We start from the raw sequence: 22817 nt of genomic DNA on the forward strand, positions 1-22817 counted from the left end.
GCTCACTGCAACCTCCACCTCCCGGGTTCACGCCATTCTCCTGCCTCAGCCTCCCGAGTAGCTGGGACTGCAGGTGCTTGCCACCACGCCTGGCTAATTTTTTGTATTTTTAATAGAGACGAGTTTTCACTGTGTTAGACAGGATGGTCTCGATCTCCTGACTTCGTGATCTGCCCGCCTCGGCCTCCCAGAGTGCTGGGATTACAGGATTGAGCCACCGCACCCAGCCCCCTGACCTCTCTTTCTAAAGTTAAGTACTTTTGTTATTCAGGGTTACCCCAACCTGTCTTTTCTCTCATAACATGTACCATAAATTGAAATTGTTTACTGACTGGTTTGTTTCCTTGTGTATTGCCAGTCTCTTCGACTGAACTAAAAGTTTCATGAGGGCAGGAGCCATCTTCATATGCCACTGTCTAACACACTGTCTGACAGAGTAGACCCTCAGTAAATATTTGAGGAATGAATGAAAGAATGAGTAAGCCATGGTAAAAAGTCTTGACTTTTTCATCAGGAGCGATTTGGTAAGATGAAAGGGATAAGACAAGACTGAGTGAGGAAAGGAGTATGTGAGAGCTTAGAGGGAAGAAATACTTTACCAAGGTCCTGGCATGTTCTGGGCAGTGTACCAAGCAGTTTCACACACATCATATCGTTTCACTTTCCTAGTCATCCTTTTTCATAGATACATAAATGGAGCTCAAGAGCTTGTGTAGCTGCTCCAAGTTGACACAGCTGGAAAGTAGTAGAGTAAGCATTCATATTCATGTCTGTAGCTACCAAGCCCTATCTCCCGTGTTTACAGTGAAAGAGGTGGCAAGGTGAGGATAGGGATGAACTGGAGAGGCTACCTCATCTAAAGGGGTAGCCAACCCCCATCTCCAGCCACCTGGCACCATGGGGAGAACTTGAGCCCAGGATGACCTGAGCTTCCGGTTTGTCAAGAGAACTACAAATTTGATTTTGATAATGGGAAATACTCAATTTTTAGATGTTAGCAAAGTTCTTTAAAAAAAAAATTTAGGGGGCCGAGTGCAGTGGCTCACACCTGTAATCCCAGCACTTTGGAGGCTGATGTAGGTGGATCGCTTGAGCTCAGGAGTTCAAGACCAGCCTGGGCAACATAATGAGACGTCATCTCTACAAAAAAATACAAAAATTAGCCAAGCGTGGTGGCACGAGTCTGTAGTCCCAGTTACTTGGGAGACTGTGATGGGAGGATCACTTGAGGCTGAGAGGTGGAGGTTGTAAAGAGCCAACATCATGCTACTGCACTCCAGCCTGGGTGACAGAGCAAGACCTGGTCTCAAGAAAAAAATTAAAAAAAAAATAATTTTGGGTAGGCAAACAAAAGTTATCCAGGGGCTGGTTTTTGCCTGCAGCCCATTCATTGGCAGGCTCTTCTTTGCGACAGAGATGTTGAGCTGGCTGGAACAGAGTGGGTAACATGGGGGAGAATGGTAGTGTATAAGATCGTTTCAAGGTCCTTTGGGATTAGAACTAGAGAGGACCTTAACTAGAGAGGACCTTAGCTTAGTAGAGGAAAGTCAGTTGTGCTATAATGTGACATGCATTCCTGAAAATTCCCACACTTTGCCAAATTGTGCAATGAAAACCACAGGACTGATGGGGAAAAAATGAGATTAGTGACACAATACTCAAAAACTTTGTCAGTAACATATTAAAAAACAGATAGTGAATCTAATAAAACCTGCAAGTGGTTAAATACATAGTGACTCTAATAAATATGGTACTTGGTCAGGCGCGGTGGCTCATGCCTGTAATCCCAGCACTTTGGGAGGCCGAGGTGGACGGATCACCTGAGGTCGGGAGTTTGCGACCAGCCTGACCAACATGGAGAAACCCCATCTCTACTAAAAATATAAAAAAATTAGCTGGGCATGGTACCGTGTGTCTGTAATCCCAGCTTCTCTGGAGGCTGAGGCAGGAGAATCGCTTGAACCTGGGAGGCGGAGGTTACCGTGAGCTGAGATCGATCGTGCCATTGCACTCCAGCCTGGGCAACAAGAGCGAAATTCCATCTCAAAAATAAATAAATACGGCACTTTACCTTGAAAAAGTCCTGTAGTTTCTTTGTGGAGGTAGGTGTAGGGAGGATTGCATCTCATGAGTTACTGTGAGTGGTGGACCTGAAATCACCAGATGGATTGAATGTGACTCATACCACATGCACTGAGTATCCCTGCATGGATAACTTCAGCTCAGTGTCGTTTTCTGTTAACCTATTTACTTAGTGTTATTCATGGAAGAAACTACCCATAAACACAAAATTTGCATTATATGCTAATTATTTACTAACATATCAATCATGTTCAAATTCACCTTTTCACAACAAGCATTATAGCAGCTCTGACTAGGTAGGCTATTGAGGGCCTTAAAAATCACAGAAAATAGCCCTTATCTTCTTACATTACTCCCTTCCCCCCAATTTGTTATAGTTTACAGACAGTTAAGAATTTTTGTTCCAAATAAAGAAATTAAATAAAATTTGCCTCTTGTATTAGTTTCCCAGGGCTGTCACAATAAATTACCACAAACTTGGTGGCTTAAAACAATAGAAATTTATTTTCCCAACCCTCTGGTGGCCAGAAGTCTGAAATCAGGTGTCAGCAGGGTAAGGTTCTAGGAGAGTGTCCTTCCTTGTCTCCTCCTACCTTCTGGTGGGTGCCAGCAGTCCTTGGCATTCCTCGCTTGCTTGCAGCTGCATCACTCCAATCTCTGCCTCCATTGCCACGTGGTCTTCTTCTAAGGACACACCATTCATTGAATTAGGGCCCACCCTAATGCAGTATTACCTCATCTTATCCTAATTACATTTGCAAAGGCCCTACTTCCAAGTAAGGTCACATTAATAGATACTGGGAATTCTGGCTGGAATGTATCTTTTCAGGGAGTAAAGTTCTATGCACAATACCTCTCCTCCACAGCCGACTTAAATTTTAATGAGCTTGGATATATCCTTGCAATCTGATGTCTCCTCTAGGTCATTAAATAGAAATCTATCTGTGTTTGTTAACAAGGTCTTGCTTAGTGGTCACCCTTGTGTTCCAATAGGGTATTTGGAAGATTTTTTTTTTCTGCCTGCATTTTTAGTTTTCTCATGGAGGTGTTCTCTCTAAATGGAGGGTACAAATGTCTTAGGGGAGGGTAAAGATAAACAAAAAAACCCCCAAATTATAAGTAATTCATTGAATTTTTATGAGCGTGAGTCTTTGAGAAAAAAAGAAAAGAATAATCTAGCCAGGTACATTGGTTCTCAGCTTTTGGGAGGTGAAGGCACGAGGATCACTTGAGCCCAGATGTTCGAGACCAGCTTGGACAAAATAGTGAGACCCCCATCTCTAGAGAAACAAAAAAAAAAATGCCGGGCGCGGTGGCTCAAGCCTGTAATCCCAGCACTTTGGGAGGCCGAGACGGGCGGATCACGAGGTCAGGAGATCAAGACCATCCTCGCTAACACGGTGAAGCCCCGTCTCTACTAAAAAATACAAAAAACTAGCTGGGCGAGGTGGCGGGTGCCTGTAATCCCAGCTACTGGGGAGGCTGAGGCAGGAGAATGGCGTGAACCCGGGAGGCGGAGCTTGCAGTGAGCTGAGATCCGGCCACTGCACTCCAGCCTGGGCGACAGAGCCAGACTCCATCTCAAAAAAAAAAAAAATTGCCAGGCATGGTGGTGCTTACCTATAGTCCCAGCTACTCTGGAGGCTGAGATAGGAGGATTGCTTGAGCCCAGGAGGTCGAGGCTGCAGTGAGCCAGGATCATGCCACTGCACTCCAACGTGGGTAACAGAGCAAGACCCTGTCTCAAAAAAAAAAAAAATTCTGAGCCTTGAAGTATGTTATATACTGCCACTAAGAGCTGCTGTCCCTGTCTGGAACCAGTAACTTCTACCTCCCAACACCATACCCTGACCTCATACTTGCCATACCTCAACCACAATGACTGGAGAAGAGCATACAAGGAAATGACATGCTGGTTATCTGTGTGTGCTCTGGTACAGAATGTGTCATCTCTGAATACAAAAGGGCAAAGGAATTACTAGTGTTGCCTTGGTTTTAGTTGGTAATTGAAGACCCCTCTCAATCACATAACTATGTCATTTCTTAACAGGGAAAACAGTTTAGGAAGGAAATAAGAATTGATAGACATGAGCCAGGCTCGGTGGCTCATGCCTGAATCCTAGCACTTTGGGAGGCCAAGGCAGCAGGATCACTTGAGCCCAAGAATTTGAGGCCAGCCTGGGCAACAAAATGAGACTCCATCTCTACAAAAAAATTTTTCTAAAATATTAGCTGGGTGTGGTGACATACGCCTGTGGTCTCAGCTATACAGAAGGCTGAAGCAGAAGGATTGCTTGGGCCTAGGAGGTTGAGACTGCAGTGAGCCATACTCATGCCACTGCACTCCAGCCTGGGTGACAAAGTGAGACTCTTGTCTCAAAAAAAAAAAAAATTGATAGACATTTGATTCACAGAGCTCAAGGTTATAAGGGCTTCGAAAGGCCACCTTGTTTATCTAAGGCAAGAAATCCCTTCTGTGGCAGCTGAGAGAAGTGTGTGTCAACCAGCCTGTGTCTGCAGTCTCTCAGTTGAGCCTTGGGTGGGAAAGTTTTTTTAAAGATAATTCTTTTCACAAGGTTTTCTGTCTCATGTTTTATGTTTCTGGGGGACTCTGGGCATGCCACAGATTGTAATGATGAAAGGTTCTTCCTTTCATTCCCTCCAAATCTGTTCTCCTTGAGCCTTAAACATCTTTTGCCCCTTTAATTGGAAATGATGATATATTGGGGTTTGTCCCATGACCAGCTGAGGATTCATGCTTGGATCTGTCATCCTATTCTGCTGTCCTCTCTGGTCTTGCACTTGGCTGTACCCTGTAGCACACTTTGCCACATTTTTGCAGTTTCCTCTTATGTTTGATTCAAGTCTTTGCTCAGTGTCACATACTCAGAGATGTCTCTCCTCCTAAAGTTGCATCCCTGTCTCCTTCCCAGTGTCATGCTTTTTCTGTTTATTCTGCTTTTTGTTTTCTCCAGGGCATTTACACTGACTGATATTATTTGTTCAGAGTTCAGGGTCTGTTTCCCCCACTAGAAGTTGAGTTCCATGATAGTGGGACCTTCGTCCCTATTCCTAGTACCTAGAACAGTGCTTGACTCATAGTGGGTGCTCAGTAAACATTTAAGTGATTGAATCTTTTCTTGCCTATGTCATTTTATTTTGAGCCAGCCAACATTGTCTTATTTTCCATATTGCAGTTAGCAAAGCTGTTGTGTTAGACTGTGTGAGTTTGTTATCTCAACCTTGGGAGTTCTATTTTTTTTTTTTTTTTTGGAGACAGAGTTTCCCTTTGGTCACTCAGGCTGGAGTGCAGTGGCACGATCTTGGCTCACTGCAAACTCTGCCTCCTGGGTTCAAGCGATTCTCGTGTCTCAGCCTTCCAAGTAGCTGGGACTACAGGCGCCCACCACCATGACCAGCTAATTTTTGTATTTTTAGTAGAGACGGGGCTTCACCATGTTGACCAGGCTGGTCTTGAACTCTTGACTTCAGGTGATCCTCCCACCTCGGCCTCCCAAAGTGTTGGGATTACAGGCATGAGCCACTGTGCCTGGCCAGAGTCCCATTTCAAAAGTCTGTCAAGAGGTGGTACAGATGCTAGACCTGTCCATAAATGTACTGTGCTGTAGGAAACTGAGTTCCAGCCAGAGACATAGCATGTTTCCCTTCACCTAACACAGCAGCAGCAGCAGCTCCAGAGTCCTCTTTGTAGTAAGGGTCTGCTGGTGCCTGGAGGGAGAGGTGGCAGTGCTGCTAGCCAGGAACATCTGGCCTAGGAGAGAGGCAGGACAGGGATTAGAACAACTTCAAAGAACTTCACGAGCAAGAAAAAGAGAATTCATTCTTGTCATAGCAACTGTTTCTGTTGTGACTGATGCAGTTAGACAAGGACTGTGTGAAGAAGTGGAGTCTTGACAGTGATGATCCTGAAGAGTGGGAACTCCCAGAGGAATAAGGGTCAAGACTTCTCCAGAGTCAGTGCCCACTTCCTTCAGTGCAGCCTATGATCTTTTATTGTCTTCTCTCTATGTGCCAGGCCTTGTGCTGGCCCTGGGGATATAGCAGTGAATCAGATGTAGTCTCTATCCTTAAAGACCTCAGAGTCAGGAAGTGGGAGTGAAGGAGGTGGGTGGTCAATTAGTGGTGAGTTGAGTGTATGTCGGCAAGGGTCTCCCTGTATTCTCTCAACCTAAGGCAATAGTATTTACAGGACCTTTTAGAAAGAGGCCATCTTTGAAGCAGTCATTCCCAAGTTTTTGGACTTTATGGATCAGTAGCATTTCAAGAGTTAGGATTGCCTACATTTCTTAATAGGTGAGGACAAGGAATTTTCAAAAAGTTAAACCTATCTATTATTTATTACTGCCTTCATTTCATAAAAGAAAGGGCATTTTGCTTCTGAAAACAGTAGGAAAGATATGGTCCTAGACTAAAATTAGCTTTATGAAAATTTGTTTCTGAAAAACTCATTATTGTGTTTTGTTTTTCTCGATTCACCGTGGACTGGTGAAACTGCGTGTTAGACAGCATTAATTCAAGGTGTTTGGTGGTCACCACTTTGAGCACCACCTGCAAATGCATGGGTCTTGTGACACTCCATGAGAGCGGTCTCCATGTTGTGTCTTATAGATTGTCACAGACCAGCAGACAGGACAGAAGATCCAGATAGTCACCGCAGTGGACGCCTCCGGATCCCCTAAACAGCAGTTCATCCTGACCAGCCCAGATGGAGCTGGAACTGGGAAGGTGATCCTGGCTTCCCCAGAGACATCCAGCGCCAAGCAACTCATATTTACCACCTCAGACAACCTCGTTCCTGGCAGGATCCAGGTAAGGCCTTTGAATAGGTATTTGTTTCAGCACTTCTGCTATTGAACTTGTTCCTGACTTGTTCTTACATCTGCCTTCGAGGCCAAATCCATCCCTGGAAGGTTCTTTGGGGACCTGCAAAGATGGCAGGTTGCTGCTTTGGCCAAAGTAATAAACCAGCAAACCAGTGGCAAGGCCCAGAAGGCAGTCAGCTATAACACTCAGAGAGGATGGAAGTAGAACAAGGAGGTCAGTGGCCACAGGAGACTGGCATGAGCAAGCTGGTCCTGAGGCTACTGGAGAATTGTTCTTACCTAAAGCCATCAAGCGTCAGCCCTTGATATTTTAAAGGTACCACCTAGGGCTGACTACAGCCAAGCGAGAACTGACTTGTCCAGATCATCAGGTCTGTGGTCCCAGCTTTTCATTCTGTCTTTACTTGCCACTGACTACTACCCGCTCTGGGCCCCTCAGTTCTTGTCTCTATCTCTGCCCTGGTTCCTCCTGCTCTCTCAAGGCAGGATGGGTTGAGGACAGTCTACAGCAAGGAAAAGAGCAGGCATTGAAGGAAAGCAGGGTTGTTGCTCAGCGTGAGGATGGGAAGCATAGAATCTCCAAATCCAACACTTAGAGAACAGAAACTCAAGGTCAGTATCCCATGATGGCTGAGCACAGAGCATGCTTCGTCAGGGTTGTGTTTAATTTTTTTTTTAATTTTTGATAAAATATACATAATATAAAACTTACCATCTTAATCAGCTTTAGGTATACAGTTTAGTGGCATTAAGTAGATTTATATTGTTGTACCACTGTCCAGCTCTGTGTAACTCTTTTCCTCTTCCTAAGCTGAAACTCTATACTCATTGAACGGTAACTCTCCTCTCCCCTTCGCCCAGCCCCTGGTGACCACCATTCTACTTTCCGTTTCCATGAATTTGACTACTCTAGGTACCTCATATAAGTGAAATCAGCCTTTGTGTGACTGGCTTATTTCCCCCATCCATGTCGTAGCATGTGTCAGAATTCCATTCCTTTTAAAGGCTGAGTAATACTCCACTCTGTATATAGACCACATTTTTCTCTTCACCTGTTGGTGGACATATAGGTTGCTTCCACCTTTTGACTATTGAATTCATGCTGCTTAGAATCTCTGTTTTGGGTGGGGAGGTTCTACTATGAAGAAACTTAAGGAAGGGAAGAAATTTTTTGTCTTCTGATTGAGCTGGGATCAGAATGCCAACGTGTTCAGCTTTCAGAACTGTTCTTTTAGACACCTAACGCCACACTTACTAAATGCTGTCTCATCCTTCCTTTCCCGGAGTACATTGCGATCATCTGAAATCAGAAAGGAGTTCCTCCTCCTTTAGAGTACTCCTTGTCTGTGAAAGAATGGCTGTTGATTTTGTTGCATGTTTCACAAGAGGTGATTCTACTTAATGATTTCTGTATGTGTTCCCACCGTGTATAAATCATTTTAAGGCTTATTGTTGGCTCAAGTTCAAGTACATTTTAAAATAACAGCTATTTTTCACTTGCACATATATCAGTTATAGTATTCTCCCAGATGAATTGCTGTCGCCTAGAAAATCACCACAAATTAGGGGAAGATAGCAGGTTTCAAAGGTCATTTGTTCTCGTCATCTCACCACCGGCTGCCTCAGTCAGAGTCCTACTTATTTAATTAATAAAGTTTGGTTATTTCTCTGCCAATACACTTCTTTGCATACATTCAAGTTGTTATGGGAAGAATCTTAAATATCTTCATTTGGAAGCGTCTGTGTGTGATTCCCCACATGGTCCACAATTTTGGGTGGTTGTAGTAGCCAGATAGAGTAGATCAGTGGAAACCAGCGCCTGATCCTGGGAAACCACCCAGCTGATGAGCAGTCCAGATGAGTGGCAGAACCATTCTGGGTGTCAGATTAAGTTGTCATTTGAAATTTTCTCAGTTCTGTCCAGAGCTCTCCTGCTTAGAAACCCAGCATTGAGAATTTATAGTTAAACATTACTTTGCTTAGTGATCTGGGTTTTTGTCTGTTTGTTTGTTTGTTTTTGAGATGGGGTCTCACTCTGTCACCTGGGCTAGAGTGCAGTGGCGCGATCTCGGCTCACTACCATGTCTGCCTCCCGGGTTCAAGCAATTCTTCTGCCTCAGCCTCCACAGTAGCTGGGGATTACAGGCGCCCGCCACCACATTTGACTAATTTTATATTTTTAGTAGAGACGGTGTTTCACCATGTTAGCCAGACCGGTCTCAAACTCCCGACCTCAGGTGATCCACCCGCCTTGGCCTCCCAGAGTGCTGGGATTACAGACGTGAACCACCGTGCCCAGCAGTGATTTGGTTTTTAATTGGCACCCCTGTTTATTTCCTGGTTTCTCTCAGATTGTCACGGATTCTGCCTCTGTGGAGCGTTTACTGGGGAAGACGGACGTCCAGCGGCCCCAGGTGGTAGAGTACTGTGTGGTCTGTGGCGACAAAGCCTCCGGTATGTAGTTCCAGGTTATGCTGGCACTTATAACGGGCCAACAGCATGAAGTAACTGTTGTGAGGTGGGGTGGTAGTTAATTTAGAAAGACCATTTTATGTACGTTTGTAGGTTTCACACATGAATTCTACTTTTCTTATTGGGGTGATGATGTAAATAAGTAAGGTAGTTTGTCGAATAATTAGACATAAAAAGGAAAAGTCAAGAAACGATTTCTGTGATTTGTAGATCTTGGTTAAGTGTGCATTTGCACAGCACTTGGCTATTTTACAAGATGTAAAATTTGTATAATCCCCCTTCATCCTAACTGTAACTGTCTCTATCATCCCCTTACTATAACCCACTATGAATAACTGCTGTAATGAAGCAGGAGGCGGCATGTGATTCCAGCTAGAGTCCCAGGGTCAGGAAAGGCCCCACAGAGGCAGTAACACCTGGGAGCCTTGGTGATTGTGTACATATTCGTTGGAGCAGGAGGAGGGCATTCCAGCAAGTGGAGCCAGGGCCTAGAGTTTAAGGTCTATACTCACGGTGTCCTTGAGAGAGAGCTCATAGGCTTCTGTGATTACGATTGGGTAAAGTGAGACTGAGGAAGATGTCTGGCCCAAAAATTCAAGTGCTGGCCTGCTTGTACTGGGGATCCATAGAAGGTTAGTGAGGCAGACAGGAAGGAATGGAAAAGTCTTTTATAAGAACACAGTACCAGGGATGCCAAGGGCACAGGCCTGTGTTCTGTGATGGCTGCCTGGTTCCACTTTCTTCTGTGGTCAAAAAATTCACAGGAACTTTGGACACTGTAGTCCTGGTTTTTGTTTGTTTTGTTTTTTAAAAAGGAGGTTGGACCAAGCCTCTTAGGAAGACAGACCCAGACAAGCATCTACAGAAGATCAGAAGCTCCAGTTTCTCTTCCATGCTGGTGACACCATTTATTTGCCAATGGTGCCTGCCTCTGCTCCCACCCTTTGTCCTGGTAAACCCAATCCATCCTATCCCTTCTCTGAAGCCCTTACCTACCCCAATAGGCAGATAGACAGTGCTGCCTGTGATTCTGATTGCCCTTTCCTACAGATTTCTCTAGTTGTTGCCTATTCATATAATTCACTCTGCAGGCCTATCTTCCCCATCAGAATGTCAGAGCAAAAACCGTGTCTTACCGTCTATCGTTGTATTCCTGTCTTCTTGCTCAGCAAGGAAAGGCACTCTACAAACTTCTGAACAAATGAATGAAGCATGAACATAACAAAAGGGCCATAGAATCTACTCGACTTCCCCTTTTGTCAGTCTTCTTCTGAGCTTAAGGAAAGGCCTAGTCACAGGCTCTTGGTGCCATTGTCTCCTGATATTAGTGTCACTCAAAGAGATAGAGAACTCAAGGAAATATATTGCAAAGAAAGGAAAAACAGTGTTATAGAAGGCACTTTACCACAACTATTCTTAAAAGAACAAGACCGAGTTGTTCCAAATGCACACTTGGAAAATGGTTTTGCATACTAGAGCTTAGAACAATGGGATTCTCTGTAGCCACCATAAATGGTAATCCTGTGAAATGTATTCTTGGCAATGTAGCTGTGAAATTGGATTATACAAACAAGACAGAATCAGAAGAGCATGTCCATGGTCAGTCTCAGCTGGAAACAAATGGGGCATAATGTATGTGAAAGTACTTTGTGAATAAGAAAGCTAAACTGAAGGAGGAGGCACTGTTTTTTTTGAGATGGAGTCTTGTTCTGTCGCTCAGGTTGGAGTGCAGTGGTATGATCTCGGCTGACTGCAACCTCTGCCTCCCGGGTTCAAGTGATTCTCCTGCCTCAGCCTCCCGAGTAGCTGGGACTATAGGCATCTGCCAGCACGCCTGGCTAAATTTTGTATTTTTAGTGGAGACTGGGTTTCACCATATTGGCCAGGCTGGTCTCAAACTCCTAACCTTGTGATCTGCCTGCCTCGGCCTCCCAAAGTGCTAGGATTACAGGCGTGAGCCACCTTGCCTGGCCAGGGGCACTTTTTGATGTCATTGATAATTAAAAGTTGGCGATACCATGCAAACTGTACACCTGACAAGGGATTACTACCCACAACGTATAAAGAACTTAACAGCAAAAAAACAAGTAACTCAATTTTAAAATGGGCAAAATACCTTAATAGACATTTCTCAAAAGAAGACATTCAAATGGCCAACGGTTATATGAAAAAATGCTCAACATCACTAATCCGCAAGGAAATGCAAATCAACACTACATGAGGTATCACCTCCAGGTAGGATGTCTGTAATCAGGCTGGGTGCGATGGCACATGCCTATAATCCAGCACTTTGGCAGGCTGAGGTGGGCAGATCACATGAGGCCGGGAGTTCGAGATCAGCCTGGCCAACGTGGCAAAACCTCGTCTCTACTAATTTTTGTATTCTTATAAGATACATATTTTTTGACAGGGTGCGGTGGCTCACGTCTGTAATCCCATCACTTTGGGAAGCCAAGGCAGGCAGATCACCTGAGGTCAGGAGTTCGAGACTAGCCTGGCCAACATGGTGAAACCCCGACTTTACTAAAAATACAAAAATTAGCTGGGTGTGGTGGTGGGTTCCTGTAATCCCAGCTGCTTGGGAGGCTCAGGCAGGAGAACCACTTGAACCTGGGAGGCAGAGATTGCAGTAAGCCAAGATCGCACCACTGCACTCCAGCCTGGGTGACAAAAGCAAAACTCTTTAAAAAAAAAAAAAAAAAAAAAGATCTTATAAAATATATAAGGTTTTATTTTTATTTTATAAAATCTTATAAAAATAAAAAAATTAGCCTAGCGTGGTGGTGCACACCTATAATTCCAGCTACTCGGGAGGCTGAGACACAAGAATCACTTGAACACAGGAGGTGGAGGTTGCAGCGAGCCGAAATCACACCACTGCATTCCAGTCTAAGTGACTGAGACTCTTGTCTCAAAAAAAAAAAAAAGAAAAGAAAAAATGCCTACAATTAAAAAGACAAAAGAAAAGAAGTGCTAGGGAGGATGTGGAGAAAAGGGAACACTTGTTGATGGGATTGTAAACTACTACAGCCACTGTAGAAAACTGTATGGAGGTTCTTCAAAAAATTAAAACTAGAACTACCACATGATCCAGCAATCTCAGTACTGGATCCACATCCAAAGGAAATAAAATCATTATGTTGAAGAAATACCTGCACTCCCATGCTTACTGCATGACTATTTACAATGGCCAAGATGCGGAATCAGCTTAAGTATCCAACAGTGGATGAATTGCTAAAGAAAATGTGGTATGTAGCACAGTGGAATAGATAAAATTGAATGAAATCCTGCTCTTTGTGACAACGTAGATGAATATGGAGGACATCATGTTACGTGAAAAAAGCCAGACACAGAAAGGCAAATATGATCTCACTCCTGTGGAATCCTTTAAAAAAAAATGATATCATAGAAACAGAGAGTAGAACAATGGCACCAAGACGCGGGAGGGGAAAAGTGGGAGATGGTTAGGAAAGACTGACCAGCTGGTACAGAGTTACAGTTAAGTAGTAGGAACAAGTTCTGGTGTTCTGTTGCACTGTAGCCATAGCTAACAATAAGGTATTATATATTATAAAATACCTAAAAGAAAGGTTTTTGAATGTCCTTATTACAAAGAAGTGATAAATGCATAAGGTGGTGGTCACTCTACCTGATTTGATCATTATACAACGTGGATATATTGAAATATCAAATTATACCTCATAAATATGGACAATTACAATGTATCAAAAATAAAAAGAGACACCAAAGTAAAACAAGATTAGAAAAATGAACTGTGTTTAATAAATGCATTCCTAGAACTGTGTTTCTAGAAGGCTCTGAGTAGCTAGCCCAGGTGAGCCATATGGTAATCCTCCTTTGCTGTGGGCTTTGGCAGTCACGGTCCCCACGCTTCTCCCTGTGACTATCCCACTTCCCCAGGGGAGGCTTAGGGCCCAGGATGTGAATCAGAGAGAGGGGGTAAATGCAGGAGTGAGACCCTCTGTGCCGAAGCCACACATGCATGTGTGTGCTATGTGCCACTTGTGGCGGGACAGGGGACCTAATCCACTTCATAAGCCCAGATCTCCAGGAATAGGACCCAGGTGTGTTCAAGTGGATAGTAGAGTTCAGCTGTCACCTGTGAGCTCCTACTCTATGTTAGACCATTTGTATACTAAGAGCACTAAGGTCATGCCATCTGCCAGCTGTCATATAAGCTGTCCGAGCTTCAGTATTTCCATCATGAACTCATAAGGCTACTTGAAAGGTTGTAGAGAAATTACATGAAGGGTGTGGCCAGTATGCTTAATGCTCAGGCCACGTGGCTGTTGGCATCTAACAGCGTATGCACCCATGACTTCAATAAGACTTGCACAGGAACTGAATCCACAAATATAGTCACAAAATATTTGTATATTCTTTCTCCTGTTTCAGGCCGTCACTATGGGGCTGTCAGTTGTGAAGGTTGCAAAGGTTTCTTCAAAAGGAGTGTGAGGAAAAATTTAACCTACAGCTGTCGGAGCAACCAAGACTGCATCATCAATAAACATCACCGGAACCGCTGTCAGTTTTGCCGGCTGAAAAAATGCTTAGAGATGGGCATGAAAATGGAATGTGAGTAACAATATTTTAAAACCACATGAGTTAACGCAGAGGGAGAGTGTAAACAAAAAAAAATAAGGTTTCTATACCTGGCTTTAAAATACTTGAAGAAAAATTACTCACTTAAGCTTCGTTTTGGTTTACCTCATGGGTCAGCTAGGTGATTCAGAGCCAGTGCTGCAGGGGTTGGTCTGTTCTCCTGCTGTGTGTATGGAAAGCCTTATTCCAGATGCATCAGGAGGCAGCTTAGTGGAGTGGATTGGACACAGGCTTTGGAGGAAAGCTGATACCAAATCTACCTCCAGGTGTGCCACTAAGAGAGAGCTGTGACGCCTGAGGACACACGTAGCCTCTCAGCCACAGGGTCCTCTTTTGTGATCTACTTATTCACCTTACTTATATATTGCTCCTGAGGATTACATCAGCCTACTCCTTGTCTTCTTAGCCCCTCTGCTTTCTTTTGGGATAAGGTCCTTTGCCAAGCCTCTGTGTAACTGGGGTTCTAAAGAGAAATATATTGCTTCTGGATGTGTGGGGCAGCCAGGGAAGGTCTCAGGCCCCTCCTTTCCACTCCCATAGCCAGAAGTTTGGGGGTTTTCAGGGACCAATCAGCATGGAGGTCACTTCCCTAACTTGCAGTGAAAACATGAAGACCAGGACCTAAGATGGGCAGCACAAAGAAATTCAAGGAAAGTGGAGTTAGGCTCAAACCACAGTTGGAAAATGGAGCTTAGCAGAGCAAGGCATGCAACTCAGCCTCGCAAGTCTGGTGGCCGTGGACCCAGGACTGCAGGCTCCCGCTGAGTATGCTGCGTGGTTCTGTCATCTTTTGCATAGTTTTCTAGGAACACTGAAAACCAATATATTTCAGTATTGATGTTGACGTTTCTGGGAATGGGAATCTGTAAAATTCACCGGAGAACAAATGGAAATGTATTTTTTGAGAAATTAGAAATATCAACCTAATTTCTGCCTGGTGTGATGTTTTTATTTAATCTAATGATACTGCTCTTTCCCCAAAGTGAGTAAATAAATCACTGGCTTGGTGTGGGACTGGCCCACATTGCTAAGCTTTCCTTTTTCTCAGTGATGAATATTTTTACTCAGAGCAGTGACTGAAATCAGTTTTCTTGTGATGATCACAGCTGTAGCTGCAAACACAATATTCAATTGGATAGCAGTTTGATTAGCAGCATATCTGAATGTTAGTCCCTGACCTTCATCACTTTTGTCTTGTCTTTAAAAAGCTTTCGTTTTCTTCAGTTGCTTCTAACATGCATATTTGCTCTTATATTAGACTGCTAAAAGGAGAGTTTGCTAGCATGATATAAAATTGACACCCATTAAAGAGTTTGCAGAAGTGATTCAGACTTGATTTGGAAATTAGAAGGGTTCCTCTACAAATTGTGGCATAGGAAATGCATTCTATTGAGGGCCTACTTGAAGGTGGGCATTTCTTTTCTTTTCTTTTCTTTTTCTTTTTTTTTTTTTTTGAGGCGGAGTCTCACTCTGTTGCCCCGGTTGGAGTGCAGTAGCGCACGTCTTGGCTCACTGCAGCCTCTGTCTCCCAGGTTCAAGCAATTCTCTTTGCCTCAGCTTCTCAAGTAGCTGGGATTACAGGTTTACAGGATTACACCACACCCGGCTAATATTTGTATTTTTAGTAGAGGCCAGGTTTTGCCATGTTGGCCAAGTGATCCAACCATCTCAGCTTCCCAAAGTGCTGGGATTACAGACTTGAGCCACCACCCCTGGCCCAGGGTTTTCTTTATCCTTGAAATGGTCTATTTTGTTAGCATCATGAAATAAAAACCAACTGGGCACTGTGGCTCATGCCTGTAATTCCAGCACTTTTAGCAGGCTGGGGCAAGTGGATTTCTTGAGCCCAGGAGTCTGAGTCCAGTGGGCAACATAATGAGGCTTCATCTCTACAAAAAACAATAAAATAATAACATAAAAATAATAACATAAAATTAACAAAATGGCCCAGAAGGCTCATGGGTGCTTCCATAGGCCACGTAGGTGCTGTGCTGCAGTTTCTTAGCAGGGAGTACCACCCATCGTGAGGTCTTTTTTATGCCTTTAGATTTGGCATGGCATGGTTTGGCTTGATTTCTTCTCTCTGGCCGAAAAGTCCACTGTGAAAACTGAGCTAGATGAACCTAGCACCAAAGTCATCCTCCCTGCGGTAATGGATTTACTAAAGAAAACCCCTTACTTTACCATGAGGGATGTGGTTTTTATTGATTTGAATTGTTTCTCTAAACACAAATGTTTATGTTGTGATTTAAGCTGTACAGAGTGAACGGAAGCCCTTCGATGTGCAACGGGAGAAACCAAGCAATTGTGCTGCTTCAACTGAGAAAATCTATATCCGGAAAGACCTGAGAAGTCCCCTGATAGCCACTCCCACGTTTGTGGCAGACAAAGATGGAGCGAGGTCAGTCCCTTTCTCCCTGCAGTCAGCCTTTGCAGCTGATGGAGGAGGCACAGACGCGTCCCAGAACAGGCACTGTTGTGGCTTCCCACCCACCTGCCATAGCCTCCAACCTTGTGTTGCCTAATTCTGCCCCTTCTGGAGCTGCTCAGTGACACCTCTGGACAGGCCTAAGGATGCCTGATTTATGATGGGGTCAGAAATTCTCCTAGCCTTGAATTCAGATTATGTCCTGCAATTTGGGCATCATTCATACAGAAAGACAATTATTTTATAATTCAAGATTGGAGCTTTTCTGCAGTACAGACAAAAGGCCTAAGGTGAGATAAGGTCTCAGTGCTATAGTTAATTTGTATATTCTTTTTAATGTAATCTGTTGAACTTACTTTAAAAGGAACAGAAAGAGGGGAAAACAAGAAATCCAAAATGTATCAGAGAGAGAGCTGGAGTTGAGGATGCTTTGCTGGTTTTCTGAAAATCAAGTTAACTTTTCTTGGCAGAATGGCCACAGTGTGCATTCATCCTGGAAAGCCCTGTGGGATGCATCTGCATTTCATCCTGTCTCACGCTGTAAACCCAACTTTATGTATATCTCATTGCAGAGAGACGGGTGGGGGTTCTGTTTAGTCACTAAGCGGCTGAGTCTGGTTAGAGCTTTTCTGCTATTCAGATAGCTTCACAAATATGGAAGGACAGGTAAATGCAGCATGATCATACTGTGCATAAAATGTTGGAAGCTACTCTGAGTTTCTTTATGTCTTAAATAGACAAACAGGTCTTCTTGATCCAGGAATGCTTGTGAACATCCAGCAGCCTTTGATACGTGAGGATGGTACAGTTCTTCTGGCCACGGATTCCAAGGTGACGTTCTCTACTCATGCTTTCTCCCATCCTTTATATTGACATTGCAGGCCGCTTCTCCAACTGTGTGCACCACCTTCTTCCTGGCCTTCAGAGACCACATCAAAAGCATGACCTACGTCTCGGTCTCCTTGTTGTAGCTATCTTGTGATTTGTTTAGAGATGCTGATGGCTTTTCAGATCAGAGCTGGCTGGTCATAATCACTGTGACATGTCAGTCTGGATGTCAATTTGGTGGACATTCGGTGGTTCTCTTTTCTGTTACAGTTTTCTTTTTCTCTTATACACATTGGCAAACTACTAGCATACCAAGGAAAGAGCTGCTTATCAGATGGCCTTTTTGCAAAAGCCCCGGGTTCTTTTTTATTAGATGATCTTCAGGATGAAGCTCAGCCAGGAATCTATCAATTCCAAAACTTTGCTAGAGCAGATCAGTCATAGGGATTTAACTTGTGGACAGAGACGTTTGTCAGTCCAAAGAGGGGAGACTGGCTGGCTTCTGTGAAGATAACCAAGGAGGGGGATTTTTCCAGGCCAGGGAACTCACTGTTTTTCTCATCTTGGTGCTCCTGATGTAACCAAGTAATGAGGAAGTAGTAGCAGCAAGTCACAACTCTAAGAGGGTGACTTGGTAATTGAGAACACTGGCATTGCTGCGACCATTAGACCCAGAGCAAGGTCTGCAGGCTTCCTTCTCATCTGTTCACAGTCTCATTCATGGGTGTTCTCAGGGCATTACAGGGCATCACAGGGCATTCTCTTTTGGGAAAGAGAAGACAAAATTTAGAGCCCTTGCCTGTCATGGAGAGCTGCCCTGCGTGCCTTAGTCCTCAGGCTGGGCCTTGCACCTTCTGTCTTTGGGCAGGGGCCATATGCATGATGGGAGCTGATGAATCACATGGGCTTAGCTTGTCACTAGCACATATTCTAGGACAGTGACTCTGACTGCATGGTCAAATGCAGAGAAAGCGTAAGTCTGAAAGTGAAGCCCAGATACCATGTTGCCCAGTCTGGTCTTGAACTCCTGGACTCAAGCAATTCACCCACCTCAGCCCCCCAGAATGCTGGGATTACAGGCATGAGCCACTACCCCTGGCTTTCTTTTTTAATTGAAATATAATTCACATGCCATAAAACTCACCCTTTTAGTGTACAATGTAGTGATTTTTGGTGTATTTACAAGGTTGTACAAACCATCTCTACTATCTAATTTTAGAATATTTTCATCACCTCAGAAGAAACCCTGAACCGTATTATGTAGTCACTCCTCTTTTCCCCCTCTTCTCAAACCCTGCCAACCACTAATCTGCTTTCTGACTCTATGGTTTTATCAACTCTGTACATTTCATATAAAGGAAATCATACAATATATGGTCTTTTGTGGCTGGCTTCTTTCACTTAGCATAATGTTTTTAAGGGTCATAATGTATAGCATGTATCAGTACTTCCTTCCTTTTTGTTGCAAAACAATGTACCTCTTTTTTTTTTTTTTTTTTTTAAATACAGTTTCACTCTTGTTTCCCCGGCTGGAGTGCAGTGGTGCCACCTCGGCTCATTGCAACTTCTGCCTCCCGAGTTCAAGCAGTTCTCCTGCCTCAGCCTCCCAAGTAACTGGGATTATAGGCATGTGCCGCCACACCCAGCTAATTTTGTGTGTTTTGTTTTGAGTAGAAGTCTTGCTCTGTTGCCCAGGTTGGAATGCAGTGGCACAATCTCAGCTCACTGCAACCTCCTCCTCCTGGGTTCCAATGATTCTCCTGCTTCAGCCTCCTGCGTACCTGGGGTTACAGGTACCTGCCACCACATCTAATTTTTTGTATTTTTAGTAGAGATGGAGTTTCACCATGTTCACCAGGCTGGTCTTGAACTCCTGACCTCAGGTGATCCACCTACCTCGGCCTTCCAAAGTGCTGGGATTACAGGCATGAGCCACTGTGCCTGGCCTCTTTTTCTATTTTTTAATTGGGTTGTCTTTTTATTACTGAGTTGTTAGTGTTCCTTAGATATTCTGGCTACTAAACCATTGTCAGACATATGATTTGCAAATATTTCATTCTGTGAATTGTCCTTTTGTTTTATGGGCTTTTACTTTCTTGACAATTTCTTTTGAAGCACAACAGTTTTAATTTTAATGAAGTCTAATTTATCTGTTTTTGTTCTGTCACTTTGTCACATATCTAGATTTGTGTAAATGCCACCACACCAAGATATAGAACTGTTAAATCACCAAAAAGATCTTCCTCATGTTGCCCCTTTGTAGTCACATTCCCCTCCCCTCTAAGCTGTTTTTGAACCAGCATTGTAACTTCATTGGCCTAAGAGTCATTTGCATATCTGTGTTCATTTTTAATGTCAGTATTTTTTGTTTAATAGGCTGAAACAAGCCAGGGAGCTCTGGGCACACTGGCAAATGTAGTGACCTCGCTTGCCAACCTGAGTGAATCTTTGAACAACGGTGACACTTCAGAAATCCAACCAGAGGACCAGTCTGCAAGTGAGATTACTCGGTACGAGCCCATGAGGGTGGAGGCCCCCCTCCTGGCCTGGACACCCTCCCTCTATTGTGAGGGTGGAAAACAGCATTTTGGTACCTGTGCTGTATTTAAGGATGACAAAATTGTTAGAATGACCCTGCATATCTGTCTTCTTTCAAATTTTAACTATGGAAACATAGACCCACTTATATTATACAGTATAAAACAATCAAAACTTCTTTTCATTGCCAACCTTGGAAAAGAAAATTGAGTAAATCAGTAGAAGTAGGGGGAAACCTCTAGTGGACAGCAGTTATTTGTATTAATTACTGTTTCATAATGCATCTACGTATTAAGAGTTCATTCCCTTTTCTACTTCTGTTTTAACCTATTTTTCTTGTCTTTTTTTATTTTTATTTTTATTTTTTAATAGAGATGGGGTTTCGCCATGTTGCCCAGGCTAGTCTAGAACTCCTGGGCTCAAGTGAGCTTCCCGCCTCAGCCTCCCAAAGTGCTGGGATTACAGGTGTGCGCCACCACCCCCAACCCTCATGTATATTTTTTCTGAGTAATGAATTCAGAGCTTAAATCCACCAGGGTAACTAGATTGATAGTGGCTGATAGATAGTATGAGCTAATGCCAGACATCAATAACTGCTGCTAAGGATGTTTCTTCTCTGCAGTTTGGCTCTTGTGCTCTGCTCCTAACATGCCAGACCAGCCAGATACAAAGCTGGAGACTATTCAAGGGTTCCAGTCCCTTGTTAACTTGTGGTCTGATAACAAGATCTAGGTCCAGTGGAAAGAGGGTGGGATTTGAATTAGGTAGAATTCTGGTTCTACCACTTACTGTATGGATGGTCTTGGAAAAGTTATTTAACAACTGTAAGCTCAGCATTTACATCTGTAAAGTGGAAGATAATTTTTACCTTTGGAGGGTACTTGTGAAAAATAGAAATTGGGCCTAGTTGCAGTGGCTCACAGCTATAATCCCAGCACTTAGAGAAGCTGACACAGGAGGATCACTTGATCCCAGGAGTTTGAGACTAGCTGAGACCCATCTCTGAGAAAGTAAAGAGAAAGAGAGAGAGAGAGAGAGAGAGAGAGAGAGAAATTGTCCGTGAAGTTAGGTAATACATAGCTCAGTGCCTAATATGATGTGTTGATAATATGTACAAGCTTTCATTGTTTGCCGGATGCAGTGGCTCATGTGTGTAATCCCAGCACTTTGAGAGGCCAAGGCAGGTAGATCACCTGTAGTCAAGAGTTTGAGACCAGCCTGGCCAACATAGTGAAACCCCATCTCTACTAAAAATACAAAATATATAGCCAGGCATGGTGGCGTGTGCCACCAGCGTGTGTAGTCCCAGCTACTTGGGAGGCTGAGGCAAGAGAATCACTTGAACCCAGGAGGCGGAAGTTGCAGTGAGCCAAGATCACAACACCACGCTCCAGCTTGGGTGACAAGAGTGAGACTCAGTCTCTGAAAAATGAAAAAAAATTAGCTGGGTGTGGTGGCATGTGCCTGTAGTTCCAGCTACTCAGGAGGCTGAGGCATGAGGATTGCTTGAAGCCAGGAAGGTAGATCCTGCTACTGCACTCCAGCCTCTGCTATCTCAAAAAAAATAAAGAAGCTTTCATTGTTAGCACTTCCCTCACCAGGTAGAATTTAATTGTCTTTTTCCCATTGTAGTTTTTCTAAATCGTATCTCAGCTAGAATTCTGTTCCCCCTAAAAGCTGTAGATTGACAACAATTACATGCTTCATTTTTGCTCACAGGGCATTTGATACCTTAGCTAAAGCACTTAATACCACAGACAGCTCCTCCTCTCCAAGCCTGGCAGATGGGATAGACACCAGTGGAGGAGGCAGCATCCACGTCATCAGCAGAGACCAGTCGACACCCATCATTGAGGTTGAAGGCCCCCTCCTTTCAGACACACACGTCACATTTAAGGTGAGTGGATTCAGCCTGACTATGTGCCCCCAACCTGCTGGGGGAGAGGTTCTGTACCGAAGCTGGTCTGCAGTTTTAAAAATCAAACCTTGGGGCCAGGCACGGTGGCTCATGCCTGTAATCTCAGCACTTTGGGAGGCCAAGGCATGTGGATCACTTCAGGTCAGGAGTTCAAGACCAGCCTGGCCAACATGGTGAAATCCTGTCTCTACTGAAAATACAAAAATTAGCCAGGCATGGAGGCACATGCCTGTAGTCTCACCTACTCTGGAGGCTGAGGTTTCAAGAATCACTTGAACCTGGGAGGCAGAGGTTTCTGTGAGCCGATACCACTGCACTCACTCCAGCCTGAGTGACAAGAGTAAAACTCTGCCTCAAAAAAAATAAATAAATAAAAATTAAACTTTGGAGTGAGCTCATCTTCACACTGCGGTATTGGACATTATGACTTCAAACTGGATCTTTTTTTTTTTTTTTTTTTTAGACGGAGTCTCGCTCTGTCGCCCAGGCTGGAGTGCAGTGGCCGGATCTCAGCTCACTGCAAGCTCCGCCTCCCGGGTTCATGCCATTCTCCTGCCTCAGCCTCCGGAGTAGCTGGGACTACAGGCGCCCGCCACCACGCCCGGATAATGTTGTATTTTTTTAGTAGAGACGGGGTTTCACCGTGTTAGCCAGGATGGTCTCGAGCTCCTGACCTCGGGATCCGCCCGTCTCGGCCTCCCAAAGTGCTGGGATTACAGGCTTGAGCCACCGCGCCCGGCCCAAACTGGATATTGTATTCCAGAATGATATTCCCATTACGAAGCATATTCACTTGTCTTTTGCTCACAGTGCTATTTGATTCTGAAGGTAACCCTGAAGCAGGCGTGGCCCATCATTACTAAGACAGGCTGACACAGTGGTAACTGCTGAGGGCTGAATGCTCTGCCTCTGCCATTCTATGACAGCCTGGCTGCCCCATGGACTCAGGCAGGCACTTTTGTCTCTTCTCCGTGTCATAGAAACCCTCATATAAAGTCTGCAACAAGCAGGCAGCCAGCTGTTGATCCTGGCTACTCTGCCCTCTAGAGCCACAGAAAGTAGATCCCTTGAAGACTGCTGTTAA

The 22817-nt window shown here is 44.2% G+C and overlaps 1 protein-coding gene across 2 annotated transcripts in view; it reads left to right on the forward strand.

Moving 5' to 3' along the window:
- Window positions 1-22817, forward strand: part of NR2C2 (nuclear receptor subfamily 2, group C, member 2) — an 86748-nt gene that overhangs the window by 51272 nt on the left and 12659 nt on the right. For both annotated transcript variants that reach the window (XM_011950684.1, XM_011950685.1), the window contains 7 exons: window positions 6712-6912; window positions 9278-9380; window positions 13815-13994; window positions 16275-16422; window positions 17187-17280; window positions 19654-19787; window positions 21535-21712. In XM_011950684.1, coding sequence (XP_011806074.1) covers window positions 6712-6912; window positions 9278-9380; window positions 13815-13994; window positions 16275-16422; window positions 17187-17280; window positions 19654-19787; window positions 21535-21712 — 1038 coding nt within the window. The remainder of the gene's footprint in view (window positions 1-6711; window positions 6913-9277; window positions 9381-13814; window positions 13995-16274; window positions 16423-17186; window positions 17281-19653; window positions 19788-21534; window positions 21713-22817) is intronic.

Source organism: Colobus angolensis, unplaced genomic scaffold, assembly GCF_000951035.1.
Source record: "Colobus angolensis palliatus isolate OR3802 unplaced genomic scaffold, Cang.pa_1.0 Scaffold31, whole genome shotgun sequence".
NCBI lineage: Eukaryota > Metazoa > Chordata > Mammalia > Primates > Cercopithecidae > Colobus > Colobus angolensis.